General features: G+C 38.3%; 1 protein-coding gene across 1 annotated transcript in view; it reads right to left on the reverse strand.

The window, feature by feature from the left end:
* LOC135214958 (uncharacterized) overlaps window positions 1–17,642 on the reverse strand; it is a 33,548-nt gene extending 15,906 nt beyond the window's left edge. The window contains exons 1-2 of the mRNA XM_064249449.1: window positions 17,582–17,642; window positions 4,144–4,702 (exon numbers count right to left, since the gene is read on the reverse strand). Coding sequence (XP_064105519.1) covers window positions 4,144–4,228 — 85 coding nt within the window. The 5' untranslated portion in view covers window positions 4,229–4,702; window positions 17,582–17,642. The remainder of the gene's footprint in view (window positions 1–4,143; window positions 4,703–17,581) is intronic.
* Between the last annotated feature and the right edge of the window lie 224 nt (window positions 17,643–17,866).

Genomic DNA, 17,866 nt, shown 5'->3' on the forward strand with positions numbered 1-17,866 from the left:
AGCTTATAAAAGATTTAAATATATAAAAATGACAAGAGAGAGAGAGAGAGAGAGAGAGAGAGAGAGAGAGAGAGAGAGAGAGAGAGGATTTTACAAGGTAAATAATCAGGGGCCACTTGGACGAAAAAAACAAAAAAAAACAAGAGAACTTAGTTTAAAATGCTGGTTTGTTGTAATCGGCGCTGCGATAATATTGTTTCTCTCTTAAACTCATCCGATTTAATCTTTCGCCGTTCATTTGCCCAAATCACAGAGACGTTTAAGAGTGGCCCTGTGATGTTTATAGAAGCGGGTGCGAGAGTTTTAAATTTCCCCTTATCAGACGAATTAAGCAGAAAGCCGAGAGTATTCGGGCGGGCGTATCTGTGGATCTATACCTCCCGTGATATTTATGCGTAACGCGATAACACGACAGCAAATAAAGTAAATAAAGTACGCCCAGAGGGTTTCCGTAAGGATTACATCTCATTTTTTATTGCTGTTATGAATGGCTGTTATCATTGTGGTTGCTTTTAAATGATACTGTTGATGCGACCGTCACTATCACAATGAACACGGTCGTAAATCCGCTCTGACTCGGGCGAATGTTGACGGAATGAGAGAATTTGCAATTCATCGCAGGACAAGTTATAGACACTCAAGATTCGCCAAGACAGCTGATAAGAGGGAGGGAAAAGATTTAGGTGGATAAAACAGCAGTTTCTAATGAGGCAAACTAAGCAGGATTAATGTCTTAGAGTCTCTTTTGAATTACGTTATGTTTACGTTCTTCCGACGGACACGGAAAGATAACAATCCACACCTTCTCCTGACCCTCCCACGAGATCCTAGCTAGCCTATATACCTAACCGTGTCTCATCTACTTACTTTAGCGATTACGTTACCCCAACGTTTACCTAATACTTATAAGGAAGGTGCCAGGGAATTGCTTCTCTGAATGGAGTGTCATGATTTGAGGTGCGTTTGACCTTTCGTAACTTCATACTTTACGTCAGAATGGGTGACGTTTGACGAAAAATAGAGAAATGAAATCCTCATCATTAGATTTAGTGAGCCATAAAATCGCAATGTCTTTAATTATGCAGTAATATATGTAAATAAATTCTTCTGTCAAAACAGGATACGTCTCGAGTATAAAAGGCCCATTAAAACACTCTGGTTTAAAGCTAAGGACTATATATCGGTGGACTAACTTCCACCCTTAGCGAGTACTTGATAAGGGTGGAAGTTAGTCCACCGAATATTATATAGTCCTTAGCTTTAAACCAGAGCGTTTTAATGGACCTTATATATATAATATATACTATATATATAATATATATAGTATTATATCTATATATATATATTTATATTATATATATATATAGATATATATATATATATATATATATATAATATATATATATATAATATATATATGTGTGTGTGTGTGTGTGTGTGTGTGTGTGTGTGTGTGTGTGTATACAGGGTGATTTAAAAAGAATGACCCTATTTCATGATTAAATATTTTATGAAGGAAAAACAGCAAAATATAAAACTTATAATACAAGTATTCTACTAACAGTCAAGTTTTATTTTCACATGTTACAAGTGCTCAATATGGCCACCCCTTGCAGCACGAACAACATCAGTACGATATGAGAATTCTTCCAAACACGTTGAAGCACATCAGGATCAATTGAATTGATCGCTGTTGTTATTCGATGTTTTAAGTTTTCCAGGTCAGTTGGGAATGGTGGAACAAAGACTTTATCTTTTACAAACCCCCAGAGAAAAAAAATCACAAACTGTGAGGTCAGGAGATCTAAGAGCCAAGCACAAAGAGCACTGTCTTGGGCCCCTATCCGAACAATCCATCGCTGAGGCAGTTTTTCATTTAAAAACTCTAACTTATAGGAAACTGGGAAATCTGATCTTTGAAACACCCACTCCCTCATTCTGATTCATACATTTACTTACGAAATATTTGATCATGAAATAGGGTCATTCTTTTTTAATCACCCTGCATATATATATATATATTATATATATATATATACTATATATATATATATATATATATATATAGATGTGTGTGTGTGTGTGTACATACACATATGGATTTTTATCTTCACCTACTAGTTATTTTAGGCTTAAAAAATCGAAAATAATAATAATAATAATAATAATAATAATAATAATAATAATAATAATAATAATAATAATAATAATAATAATAATAATAATTTAAGACCAAACGATAGTTGTGATTTTACAAAACGCAGGGCCACTCTTAAACGTCCTCGTGATTTGGGTAAATTAGGATGACTTTTAAGCAAGAAACAATATTATCGGACCGTCAGTTACAAGTGGTCCCATGATCATTTTGCGTGTAAGATTCTCTCCAGTTTGTGTCAGGTGAAAGTCAAGTGAGTGAGTGACCAGGGTAGTAGTAAAAGTACGAGAGGAGGAGTTTCGTCATCTTAGGAGATGACTCGTTATATCGAAGTTGACCCCGAAAAAGGAAAACGGGAGTTCGTTGGCCCCAAGAATCCATATGTGTGGTATTGTGGTTCATCAGTGATCTGAGGATCTCTCTCCACTGGGGATCACCGCAGGCCGAGATGAAGGATCCCTTTATTCATAGAGAGAGAGAGAGAGAGTTACTAGGAGTAACAAGGATTAGGATGTCTCAAAGACTTATTAGGCCATCCGAGGATACATCGTGTGCTCAATAATAGCAAACATAAAGGATCATTTTTCTTTAAAACATGACTGAGAAAAGGATCGTTTTACTGTGTAAAAGAGAGAGAGAGAGAGAGAGAGAGAGAGATGTGAATAACGATTAATTTTCCTTGTATGTGTACGTATATATGTGCGTGTGTGTGTATATATATGAGGGAAGGAGGTAAACAAAGAGGGAATCTGAATATAGGTGAATTTTCGTATAAGTATGTATGTATACATGTATATAGATATATAATACGTATAATATAAATATGTGTATATGACTGGTGAAAATGTTCTGTTATTAGATGTGTATATATATGTATGTAGTATATAGCATAATATGTCTGATAACGGATACTTATGTTAGGAGAGAGAGAGAGAGATAGTACATTCTTTGTTGGTAAACTGTACCATAGACGTGACGAACAGCAACTGTTTTGATATTAGTTTCTTTCATTCTCAAAAAAGGCTCCATACTGCCACTCCCAATTCCTCACCTTCTCTCTCTCTCTCTCTCTCTCTCTCTCTCTCTCTCTCTCTCTCTCTCTCTCTCCGCGCGCGCCGCGCTACCTGGGAGTGTTCTGAGTCTAGCTATTTAAAACTGATGTCTAAGTGAAAATTACTCAGCATTTTTTCTTTTTTTGCTCAAGAACAATGTAAACTTAGGGATTGTTATACTTTAGTTATTTATTGTTTTTTCAGTGTAATGTTTTCAGCTGTAACGAACGTACTCAATGGTTCAAAAAGAAAGCTGAACTTGAATATGCTGATTTTTCGTTAATCATCTAACCTCATGTTTCCACTGTTTCAGATAACTTACTTTTGACATCATACAATTCAAGAGCTTTCTTTTGGATGACCGAACATTCCTCAGGTGAAAAAAAAAGTTAAACTTGGATACATACGTACATACTTTTCCTTGTGAATTTATATAAATATTCCAGTCGTGCACACGTATACAATACAGAGGAAATGATAAGATTTTCAAGTACTTACATACATACACACATATTTATTATAACTTTATTACTATTCCTGACATACATATATTGTACAAAGGGAATTATAAAATCTTTCATGCATGCATACATACATACATTCATACATATTTTTTATGACTTAATAACTAATCCTGACATATATATATGTTGTTGATACATATGTTGTAAAAAGGAGCTATAAAATCTTTCATGCATACATACATACATACATACATACATACAGAGATGGAGAGAACCTATCCTCCACGAAAGGGAAATACACCTCTTCAAAATAAATGTAACGAAAATGTATCGACTGGGGAAAAGCAAAATGGATAAAAAAAAAAAATCAGAAAAAATTGAGATTAAATTATATACGGTGCGTGTGAGTGATAACTCCCGCCCAATGCAAAGGTCACGACTCGTGGATTACTCATGTGTGACTCATACTCACCAATAATGATGACGGCGATGAAGAAGGAGACGAAGAAGACGAAGGAGAAGCGAAGTGACGACAGACGCTGCTGCAGATTTGCCATTGTCCTCCTCTTCCGGAGGCCTCCCTTCCTTTCTCCTTATCTCTCTCTCTCAGCTTCGTTCCTCTCTCTCTCTCTCTCTCTCTCGCGTTTCCTGTCCTCTTCTTTCTTCCCTCGACGTCTTTTCCTTACCTGTTTTAGCGTCTTTTATTTCCTCGCCTTCCCCTCACAGTTATTTTTATATTCTTTCCTCCCTCACCTTGCAGATTTTTTTCCCGCGCGCGCGAAAATTCTTGTGTTGCCTCTCAGTCTCACCCAACCAGCCCTCTTGTAAACTTGTCCGAGAAAGAGTGGAAGAAGAAGAGGAATCTGGAGGAAGAGAAAAAGAGAGAGAGGGAAAGAGAGGAGAGGAGAGAGCAGCTGGAGGGAGAGAGGAAGAAGGCGTATATGTGTGCTTTTACGGTCCCCCTGCTACGAGGCTGCTTCTGCTTCTGCTTCTGCGGTAGTAGGTGACGGGTCTTCCGTAGCGGGGAATCTCTGCGGAGACATTTAAAAGGAGAAACATTACTCCCTCGGGATCCTGGACTGATGACGCAATAGTGGGGCTGTGCTTATTGTGTGTTCCTGGTTACGTCATTTTGCCCTCGGTAATAATAATAATAATAATAATAATAATAATAATAATAATAATAGTAGTAGTAGTAGTAGTATAAGGCTTGAAGTTGAGAAACAAATCAGCAGTATGTATGGGTACATATATTTATATACCCATACATAAATGTGGATTTACTTCTCCAGTAATAATAATAATAATAATAATAATAATAATAATAATAATAATAATAATAATAATAATAATAATAATAATATGGTACCATGAACAGCGAAATGTAGAATTACATGCACAATAATTTTGTCTTAATATTTGGGAAAATTGAAACATTCTGATATATTGGTTTTCATACTCTGCTGTGTGATAGGGAACTGAGAAAAAAAAAAACTTCCGAGAATCACGTTACTTACGGGCATTCTGAACTCTTTTGATGGGTATAATATTTCTGATGCCTCTCTTGATACAAGTGAGTGCAGATAAAGTTTATATTGTATATGCTGTTCATAGGTATACGTGTATAGCATATGTAACATAAATACAGATGAACACTCACCACACGTGTAATATATATACATATATATATATATATATATATATATATATATATATATATATATATAATATATATATATATATATGTGTGTGTGTGTGTGTGTGTGTATGTGTGTGTATGTGTGTGTTTGATTTTAAATAACGAAAACTGATAAACGTGATGAGTATACGAACAAAGTTACAGCCACGAAGGAGAATTGAAACGCTGGAGATGCCTAGTGACAATGTCATGGTGATAAGACGAAATTACATAGCATATCCAGTGCTTCGATATTTCACGTAATAGCAAACGAAAACAATGATTTCTTATAAGTATACAATGTGAATGGGAACGGGGTCACTTCATTCATGGGTACTCTCCGTTGGTATAGAATACAAATCTCCTGCAAAATCTACTGAATCTGACCTCTGTGACCCGGAATTTGACTTAATTTTAATAGTTGTCCTACTTGAAGCAGCGACAGGCACCTGACTTTTCATTCATCAGGGGCTTTGTATTATTTATATAAGTATATATATATATATATATATATTATATTATTTGTATTATTTATTATAAAGTATATATATATATATATATTATATATATATATTACATTTATCTCAATAAATCTTCTGGGTGAGTCTGCAAGCCCCATGCCCCTCCATCTTGGCCTAGTAACGCTGATGATGTAGCCAATTATATAGGTGGGTTGGACCAAGAGGGGTCAGCCACGGCGCCCAAACACGCACACGCACTACATATATATATATATATATATATATATATATATATATATATATATATATATATTATATAAAATCTTATGTATAAAGCTGATGGTCGGACTGTGTATGTATATGTGTATGTTCGCTATAGACGGCAAAACCACTGGACCAGTTTAAACCAAAGTCGGACTATAAATGTAGATATCATAGGGGATAGGCTTTTGACTGGGTGCCGTTTTGATTCGGATATCCGATCGTATCCGGCCATGCCAACTTCTTTATTATCAATCGTAAAGAAAAATAAAGCTCAATATTATATTAGACCTTTTCACGAAGATTCCCAATATATACCTTTTTTTATGATGAAAAACAATGCCGGACGCTTTTATATTATTTGTGTGTGTTTTAATCGGCCTTTCACGTCCACATCCTCCATATCTATCTCTTTCTTTGTGTATCTATTTGTATTTATTTCCTTTGCCACTCTCTTCACAGCTAACGACTAAATCTACCGTACCATTTCCTTCGAAGCAGCTCACCTCGCCTAATTTGACGCGACACGACCCAGAATTGGGCCGCCTCCCTCAGAAAATACCTACGCGCCATAAAGAAATGTATAAATCATCCGTCATATACACCAAGTATATAGAATGGTCAGGTAGAGTCATTTGTGGGGGGTTGCGGCTTATCCCCCCAAGAGCCGCATCACCTGGAGGCCAGGTCAGGGCGAGAAGTCACTCAGCTACCGTTTCATTCAAATGTATATCACAGGTCACTTCAGTCATCTCTGTATTGATTTAGTTTTACATTCTTCGAATACAACCATAGTTTTTTTGATTTTTTATAAAATCTAAATTATTATTTAAATAATGCCAACAACTGCGCCGTGTTTGGTTGTTATTCAAATAGTAGGAAAAAAAAGAGGAGGTATCCTTTTTCCGATTCCCTCGTGATGAGGAATCAAGACGGAAATGCTTTAACCCTACTGCTCATCGCATATGCAGTAAACATTTTGAAGAAAATGCATATAAAAGAGACCTGCAGCAGGAACTTCTTGGATCGCGAGCCCCAGCAATGAAATTCAGACGTATGAATGTGAGGAAAGCAGTGCAGCTTCTTTCGGAAACACTCTAAAGCTTAGATTTTTATGGAAGTCAGGGACTTTTGACGAGCATGTCCTGGGAAAGTACAAGGGACTTTATAAAGCTTGCCGACTCCTGGTTTGATGTGTTCAATTCAAGGGTACCTTATGACAGAAAAAAATCTATAAATACTTATGGGATGCAACTGACGGAACAGAATAAAATCCTTGACAATATGAAGTGTACTGCTGAAACAATACGAGTTTGCAAAAGTAATAAGATCTATCAGTTCAAAGGGACTTATTGTGTCATGCAAATCCTTGCCAAGGTTGCATATGTATAAAAGTAAATATGATGTATCATACATAATTACCTCCAGACTTAACCAAGATGGACTGGAAAACATGTTTGGCTGTCTTAGACAAATGGGTGCAACTTATGATCATCTTACGCCAGATGAAGTCAAACACAGAATAAGGTCATATTTACTTGGCAAAATAAACTCTATAACTGGAAAAAATTGTAACTCGATGAAGGAGTGCGATTCTTCAAATATGTCGGAAGGAAAGCTCAGTCAAGAGAAAAGTTGTGAAAATAATGATTCAAATGAAACCGATCTTGAAAGAGAGCTTATGATTTCTGCAATGGTGTTTGCCTCTACTGAAGATGAGAAGATCCCAGAAGAAGATTCAGAAAACTTTGAAAATGAATTTCATGAAATAACTTTAGAGAATGTTGCAGACGAAGAGGGCCTTCGATATGTTGGAGGTTATGTGGCATCTAAATTTCCAGATTATCAGTTCTTAGGATGTAACTTAAAATAGTGAAAGGTACCTGGATTAGTGCCGTAGAGCGACATGATGATAAATTAACGGAACCAAGTGCTGAGTTTTCTGAAAAATTAAAGGTAACGGAAAAAATGTTTCAAACATACTATGGAGAAAATCCACTGAGACCAGGCAATGGAGTATTATGCGACTTGGCACGCCATATTGAAAATTGTTTATCCTTGCCTTTTAAAGTAATATTGTTTTTAGTCAGATGTCGGATGTTTTTTAGGATGAGAGCTCTGAATGCCCAAATTTTATCAAGTAGGCAAAAAAAGAAAAAGATGCATAAATTAACTAAATAATGCCATGAAAATTTTAAAATTGTAGTTTTTTCACTTTTACTAAGTATTTTTCATTTCCATTATAAAGCCAGATACTGTTATGTGTTATCTATGTTAGTTTATTAAATAATGTATTGTAAAATTATACATAAGCCTTTGTAAATAAATGCCAGGTCAAATGCTAATTGAATATTTTTTTAAGTCCTGTCAAGCATATTAATTTAAGGTTTCTATTATATATTATATATGTGTAGTACAGTGACCTACATGAATTCAAAAGAACACCAAACGTATACAAGATAACAGAGTGAAAAGGACATCTTACAGGCCTAATCTCTTCGATCCAAGGTACTTAAGTTTCCCAAGGTAGTACTTGCCTTGACCGCTCCCACCCTGGCCTCCAGGCCTGTCACGGAAATACCCCACAACTACCCCAACTACCCCCGCGACCAAAGTGACTGTACCTCTCTCCCTTATTCTATATACCTTGATATACACTATCGAGAGGGAAATCAAATGAGTTTCCCCCCAACACGCCGCCGTTATCGACGTAGCCAAGAACGAAGAGGCCATCGCCGGACTCCGAGACTACAAATGAATGGAAGTGCCTCATGATGACCCACCTATGCCATATATCAACCCAGGGAGGCTTCAGTGCTTCACGCCCTCGGAATAATAAACAGCAGCGGCTTCTGCAAATCCCTAGTCATTCATGGAGATTCTCTCTCTCTCTCTCTAGAACACTGTGAATGAACAGTGGTACCTGCTCCAAGAGATGAGTGAGCACACTATGTCTACTCGGATGGACTAATAAGTCTTTGAGACATCCTAATCCTTGTAACTCCTTGTAACTCTTTCTCTCGTTCAGCAGCAGCGTGGGAGCGGCTCATCGGCATTCATAACTATAACCCAATTCTCAGACCGTGATGGCAATATAAACAGCGATAAGTGCGCTTGAGTTTCCTCTGATAACAGTGATTTTAGCGCGCGCGCGATTTCGTATCAAAGTTGGACGTCCATGTTTTCGTTCTCTTTTTATTTTATTATGCCGCCCCCCCAAGTCTACTCGTCCTCCATCAGGACCTTATATTTTCGTTCCTCCAGGAGTCTTAAGTCGACGGCCCACGTTTGCTTGTTCTGCGTTTTAAGTATTATTCCCAACCACACACGTAGACACCTCGCTACCCAGTGGCCATGCCCCGGGAGACCACACAAGTCCACCAGCAAACCCAAACCCCTTCTTCGGGGATACACTATAAGCCAGCGCAAATCACCTAACTACTTGGCAACGCTGCTCTTCATTATAATTCACCTCCCAAATAAGAGGCGACCCAGCTATTCCCAGGACCTGTTTTACATATCGATCTTATCGTCACGAGGCCCAGCTATTCTCAGGTTAACAAAGTTTCATTGACTCGAAAGTCCGGCATGAATATGGAGAGTGGTGTTAATGAGGACTTTTAGGAAGGGCTGTGGGAAGATGGGGGGAGAGGGACCGGACGAGAACGCGAGGGAGGTCCTCCTCTTGGCGTCCGAATGAAGACGTCCGCCCGCCGAAGGAAAATTCAGCCATGAAATTGAAATCAGCCGAGGTTGATAGGACTAGGCCATATTCGGCCAAACAAATGAAGGGTTACGGGAAGAAATGAGACCAACCAACGCTTCGCGCGTCACTTTTTTTTTTATTTTTATTTTTTTTACGCTCGGAGACGTCAAGAGCGGGAAAAAGATCTTTGGGAGTCATTGTCAAGGACATATCTCGCGGCGACAAGGTGTTATCCTCAGGAATGACCGAAGCTTCATCTTCAGAGAGCAAGGAGGAGTTAATTTAAGAGATGACAGGTGTTATCTTTCGTCGTGACAAAGGTGTTATCGTCCCAAATGCCAAACGCTTTTATCCTCAGAGACCACATATAGGCGTCAGTTTCCAATGAGAAAGGAGTTATCCTTCGACGTGACAAAAATGCTGTCCTCAAGAAGAACAAAAGTGCTATCCTTTGAAATGAAAAAAGGTGTTATCCTTCGATATGACATGGGTGCTATCCTCAGTAAAAACAAAGGTCATTCCTCAATAAGAACAAAGAACAAAGGTGCTATCCTCAGAAAGAACAAAGGTGCTATCTTCAATAACAAAAAGAGCAAAGGTGCTATCCTCAGTAATAACAAAGGTGCTATCCTTAGTAAGAACAAAGGTGCTATCTTCAATAACAAAAAGGAACAAAGGTGCTATCCTCAGTAAGAACAAAGGTGCTATCCTTAGTAAGAACAAAGGTGCTATCCTTAGTAAGAACGAAGGTGCTATCCTTAGTACGAACAAAGGTGCTATCCTCAACAAGAACAAAAGTGCTATCTTCAGAAAGAAGAAAGTTGCTATCCTCAGAATGAACAAAGGTGCTATCTTCAGAAAGAACAAAGGTGCTTTCCTTAGTAAGAAGAAAGTTGCTATCCTTAGTAAGAACAAAGGTGCCATCCTCAGAATGAACAAAGGTCATCCCCAGAATGAACAAAGTGCTATCTTCAGAAAGAACAAAGGTGCTATCCTTAGTAAGAAGAAAGTTGCTATCCTTAGTAAGAACAAAGGTGCCATCCTCAGAAAAAACAAAGGTGCTATCTTCAGAAAGAAGAAAGTTGCTATCCTCAGAATGAACAAAGGTGCTATCCTAAAATAAAACAAAGGTGCTATCCTCCTAAATGACAAAGGTTTCGTCTCCCAGAATGACAGAGGTGCTATCTAAGAACCTTGGTGCTATCCACATTCACGAAGAAGGTGCTATCCTTCGAAATCAATTCGTGGTGATTGGAGCGTTGGGCAACATATAACGGTATGGCTCAGATGATGATCAAGAATGAATAATGAATAAAAAAAATGTCAATTAATACAAGCAAATAGGAACCTGATCCTTGTTTTCCTTTTGAGAGATAAATATGCAAGCCGAATATTGCAAAAGAACTGAACTTGGGTGTAAATATAATTATATTGATAAAGAAGTTTTAAACTAACAAGGGAAATCGTTATACGAAGTCATTGAGAAGTGGCAGTTGCCATTGAGAAAATAGGAAACATTTAATTAAGGTAATCCTCGAAGCAATATTTACCCTAATAGTAAACTAGACGATTGGGTACTTGAGAATCAGAAGTCTTTTTAAAACTGAGAGAGAGAGAGAGGTATAAAAACTAAAGAAGAGGTAGAGAGACAGAGAGAGAAAACAATGACTGAGAGAGAGAGGAAGAGAGAGAAAAAAAAAGATGAACAGAGCAACCCCGAGATAGAGTTGGAGAGAAATAAAAGATAAACAAAAAGATGATCAAAGAATAAGAGAGAGAGAGAGAGAGAGAGACGAGAGAGAGAGAGAGAGAGAGAGGGTTGAAGGGGGTTAGGGGCTAGACCCAGTGGCAAATTGTGGGGAGGGGGGGGGGGAGGGGAGGGGGTGTTGGTCTGTCAGTCGGTGTGGTGTGGTCCAAATGATCAAAACCAGCAAGGTCGAGCAGAACAGGGACACGGGACCCCACAGCCATTAGTATTAGACGGCAATATGTCGTGGTGGGGCTTTGCTGTGGCTCCTTAACATTCATTTTTCATCTCCATAACATCTACATACATTCAACTTGGCCCATTAATGCGGCCGACGGTCGACTTTCTTTGTGGACGTCGCAGATTCAAGGTGTGACAATGAGTCGTCTGGGACAAGCGTGGGGTTAGGACTCGCTAATATATAACTTTTTTTTCTTTCTTTTTTAGAATTTTTTTATTCCTGGAACCACGTGCATACCTACATGCTACGCACGGTACATACATACTTGCATTTATTCACACTGTACAACACACACACCCATATATATATATATATATATATATATATATATATATATATATATATATATATATATATATATATATATATATATGTATATCTATTCGACGAAGAGCATTTCTGAGTACAGTGTAATCGTAGGACTCAAAAATGAAATTATTTATGGGCTAACACACACACACTCACACACACACGTGTAAGTGTGTTTGTCTGTGTCTGTTCCTGTCCTTTCCTCCCGAGGTCAAACCCTTGTTCTAATCATGACCTGTTTCATATCAAAGAAAATCATTCCTGTCACAGGCCAAAAGTGATTGCTCATCCAGTTATAATCGATGTTTAGATTCAGTACCGAGATCTAAATTGATTATGTGAGTCGAGAGCAAACACAGAGTACTCAAAAACAAGGACCCAGATCATCCTCTTTGTTTAAGAAGCGAAGTTTCTTTGTAAGGAAAATGAGAGCAGTGTCCCTGGAGTAGCGTTTGCGAATTTTTGTATGTCTTCGAAACCTGAGAATTTCCAGTGAAGTAAACAGTGTCACAGCATGCTAAATTATTTATCAAGCACACTCACAACTGCCTCAGCTTTTAATTGAAAGATAAGGATAATTATTTTTGACATTTCAGCTTGTCCGCCTCAAAAAAATAAACAAATCAGAGATAAGAACCTCAAAGTAATCATTGCACCTTCGCATACCAAACAGGCAAATGCGTAAAAAACTACGTGCGCTAAACGTTGCATTTCTGCCCCCAAACGGGCTCGCGCGTTCGCATACACACACACACACACACACACGCTCGCTAGCCTGCGAAAGCTTACTCACTCTCCTGCACGCATATGCACAAACACACACACACTGACACCCACACGCATATCTCGGGAACAAGGAACATTACAGAGCGGTTGACGCCGAGGTCCAGAAAGGTGGGTATTACTAGGTGGAGTTGATCGCTCATGCCCTGAAACACACACACACACACACAAGCTTACATGAGAATACGTATACCTCGCCTACACATCGACACACACTCACCACAGATTCCGTTGAAAAACAAGGGCATTATGGTTATAAAACAAGGGCATTATGGGTATCGATCACGCAGGCGCGTGAAGCCAAAGGTTAGGGTTACCAATGCCAAGCGCGCCCACGTCTCCGTTTCACGCACACATAAACATACGTACAATTATACAACCGCCCGATCCTTTGGCACACACTCGCTTAAGAAAAGGGGGAATGTATGAACGAAATACGCCCACCTACACAATGCCGTTGCTGTTGTTGTTGTGTATTCAGCACGGGCTCTTGCTCATACAGCGGCCCGTAGGGCACAATCACGCGCGGGAAGTTAAAGTAATGACCATAAATCCTGATCCACGATCGATCACTCCCTGTATCACCTCGTGACTGACGACTAAGAGGAGAGAGATCTGGGGTCTTCGACACATCCTTCTTCCCAAATTCCTTCCCCGAAGGGAGGGAGGTCCCTCGGAAATTTTCTTCTTCGAACCATCGCCTTCTCTTCAACTCTCTTCTCTTCTTCTTCTCCTTCTTCTTCTTCTTCGGTGGTCAGTCAATCAAGACCCTGTTGCGAGGCAATCCGATCCAACACTTTGCAACGAGGTGGTAGAAATTTCCTAGAGGTCTTCCAAATCCGTTAATGATACATTCGAGGCTTATGTTTTAAATTTCATTAGTAAGAAATTGAGGCCGTGACTTGCACAAGCTAGTATATGTATATATATATATATATATATATATATATATATATATATATATATATATATATATATATATAATATATATATATATATATATATATATATATATATATATATTGTAGATGTATGTATGTATATATCCTTAAATCCACAGTAGAAAGGTAAGTGGAACAGGGACTTGGAACAAGTACTTTCGTGGTATATTCTACATTTTTCAAGTTAATGTAGTATACACTACGAAAGTACCTGTTTGTTGCAAGTCCCCGTTTCACTTAACTTTCCACCGTGTTACATTGCTATATATATATATATATATATATATATATATATATATATATATATATATATATATATATATATATATATATATATATGTATGAAGAGCACACATGATTGTCAGCGAGCTTAAACGTTACTTAATATTATTGCGGCTCGTAAGACAGGGATGAGGTGTCAAGATTGTTGGAGGTTATTTCAAAGCTGGAAGATCAGTCGATCTGCGTTAATGAACCCGCTGAAAGGTCCATTTCTGAATCCTCGCACAGTGGAAAGTTTTTTTTTTTTTTTCTTTTAGGGGGAAAGAAAAGTATTATGTTTAAAGGTCATATCTCTGGGAAATGTAGTGACATTACTAAAAAGAGAATATTTTTTGTATACTACATAATAAAAGACGAATTTTCATAACGTTCGCGCGCAACTAATGGCTGCCCTCCTGAATAATTTATATATATATATATATATATATATATATATATATATATATATATATATATATATATATATATATATATGAAATGAATTTTATCAAAACACCTCGATTCATATACAAGCATTAAGCTACGAATGTCCTTTAACATCCAATTCGCTCTACCTCGGAATTGATATATTTTCATCTATGTTAACCGAAGGGGAATTTCGTGTTTTCATATCAAATTTTGTCTGAAACCTTATCATTGACGTCAAAAATTTTGTACATTGTCTTTTTAAAAATCATTAACGTAAACTAGCAAATAAAAAACGTATATCTGTAACGTTCTGAATCGTCTCGATTACTGTATTCCTGAGATACCACATTATACGAGCAGGAGCGTTATCTCCCCCCCCCCCCCCCCCCCCCCCCCCCCCGCATCTAGGGAGAAGGGACACTTTCACTCCCCGATATGAAGAGACGCGTTCGCAAAGCGGCATGAATAAAAAAAAACCAGAATCACAAATGCCTATAGATGTTCGAAATGTTCTTATACCAAAATTTAAGGCAGCCTTGCTAGAGCACCACCTCTCGTCTCTCCCTTAAACACAATTTAAATCGTTCAAACCTTCTTCCCCATCCCCTATAAGATCCCGTGACGCCGCGCAGGGAAATTCCCTACCTCAGGTGCAGGGAATTTCCCTATCTCAGGTCTCCCACTGTGACTTGAAGATTCTTTCACGGGAGCTTATAATCTCGTATAAGCGTCGGAATCCCGCGGCATGGCATCATACCTCAAAGGTCCTTTCCTTATACGTCCCCGCGAAATCTCCGAGGCTGATCTTTTATTTATAAGGGGGCAGACGAGGTATGCGGGGAGGCGAAACTGACTTAGACTTCAGCTTTGGCGAGGGAGCTCCCTTGGTGGTTCCGACAGTCACATATCTATATGGAATGCGCGCGCCTCCGTGTTCTTAAGTGAGAGAGAGAGAGAGAGAGAATTACATTTTCATATGGAATGTGCGCACCTCTGTGTTCGCGTGTGTGTGTGTGTGTGTATGTGTGTGAGAGAGAGAGAGAGAGTTACATTTTCATAAACGCGACGTCGCCACGTCGTTTAATGAAAATTGACATCAGCACGCTTAAACACATTCTTTCTATAATATTCACCAAAAAGGCAAGAAGCATTTGAATATATAAATGTAAAAATGTTCGTGTTTGTTTACTTGAATATGTAAAGCAAGTAGCTGCGACACAAATTGTTGACACAAAGTGCAAATGCAGCGATTGTTCATCGGTAGCGAACATACCAAAATATCATTAAAATGTAAAAGAGTTAAAGTTAAAGATTCATATGAAATCTGGGCGGACTACGAATGAAAAAGGCTGCCAGTCTCTCCAATATATGGAATGAATGAACCGGTGGTAAAATAGGCTATTAAATAATCTATCAACAAAGACGTGTAACCTACACATATACCCCTATGTATGTATGTCTATAGCTTTCTCTCTCTCTATAAATATATATCTATATATATATATTATATATATATATATATATATATATATATATATATATATATATATATATATATATATATATATATATATATAAAATGTGTGTGTGTGCATAAAAGGTTCAGTTTCCAAATGTTACACCCTCATACTTAACATTGTGTCCGGAAGGGGGCTGGGGTGGGTTGGGGGGGGGTTAGAAGAATGGTTTACTGGAGACGCCACCGCATCAAACGATAAACATATTAGAGAAGAGAGACATTATGGGGATAATTCATGCGAAAATCCGGCACGGTATAGAGGTCGCTGGCAAGCAAGGGCGTACCCAAGCGCAATAACACGCACGTATGCTTGCTCGCTCGCGCGCAGGTGAAGGCGAACTCAAAGAAGGTTCCGACAACAAATTATTCAACGAGAGGCAGAACTCATTTTTTTTTTTTTTTTGTCGTTGCACGTTTCGCAAATAAACAAAGACAGGTTCGGAAAGGAGTATTTATGCCAGACCATTTTTGGCTGCTGGTGTTTTATCAGGTAATAATATTACTTCGTTTCTTTCGAGAAAACGAATTTACTTTTATCTTTTATCTTCAATAGGGTTTTACAAACAAACTCTTCCAGTAACACTATTGTGCAACGGTAGTAAATGTTGCTCAGTAATAATACTAGGAATAATAATAATAATTATCATATTTATTTTCATCCGTAACACAGCCCATCAGCAAAAAGATACACGTCAAAAAAAAGAAGAAAAAATAGGAATAATTGACTCGTAATGAAGAAAGGAATATAAGTTTACCAAAACTATACTTTCGCTGTTAACCTTCCTTACGAATAACCTTTTTGTCTTTCGATGTGTGGTGGACCTCTGGAAAGCCAAACAAAAGAAACAGAAACAAAAATCAAAATTGAAAAAAATAATTAACGACGAAACATCAAAACAGCAAAACGAGAAAAACCGCTAACGAACGAAGAGAGGACAAACGCCCAGAAAAATTAAACAAAACAAACAATTCCACGTTTTATCGCAGGGGCTCGGAGCAACGAGCGCTTCTAACACAAATTAGGAAGCGAGAAGAGAGAGAAGGAACAATTAAAAATACTGGTTTTGCTCTTGACGAAGCAGCGCGATCGACAGATAGTGATTGAAAGCATGTTCGCTGAATCCTGACAAGACGCGCCAAGTAGTAGTAGTACACTCAAAAAAAATTTTCGTATCTTGGACCACGAGACAAAAAAAGGGGAAAAAATTTTAAAAATCGTATTGATTGTGAGTCCTCGTATGTTGAGCGTCAGTGATATAGCATTCAACAACTTAAATGAACGATACAAATGAGGAAAATCGTGCACGAACTTAAATGCAATGAATGAATAAGGAAATTAATTTGTCACCACTCAAGAAGCGTTTCGTTTTCACTTACGAAGACGGACATCACAGAAAGTTTTTGCTTTATTTCTTGTTTTACAGATACTACGGCGGACATTACAAAAGTGCCTTTTTTGTGTAACATTCTCGAAAAGCCTGCCTGCTTTCCACTTTCACTTTTTGGCAGAGGAAGAAACAAAGAGAAACGGCGGGTATTGAATGGCGCGGCAACAGAGCACAATAACATCTTACCTTGAGATGACTGAAGCTGGTGACCGTCTGGCACCTGTCTGCTGGGCAAAGCCGCTTCTTCCATTCCCCCCCCCCCCTCCCCTCAAAACCTAACCCACCCACGGGCAGGGGCGGGACTATGGGTACGGAGATTGAGTGAGGAGGCGGACGAATGGGCAAGATAGCGTACCCCAGCGGAGCTTAGGTGAGGAACAAAAACCTCTCCGTTTTGCCATGGGCATCTCTGTTATTGTCGCAAATGCAGGACGCAGAAGAAGGGCAGTCATTTGTTAACGTAGGGTACAG

The sequence above is a fragment of the Macrobrachium nipponense genome, chromosome 46, assembly GCF_015104395.2.
Source record: "Macrobrachium nipponense isolate FS-2020 chromosome 46, ASM1510439v2, whole genome shotgun sequence".
NCBI lineage: Eukaryota > Metazoa > Arthropoda > Malacostraca > Decapoda > Palaemonidae > Macrobrachium > Macrobrachium nipponense.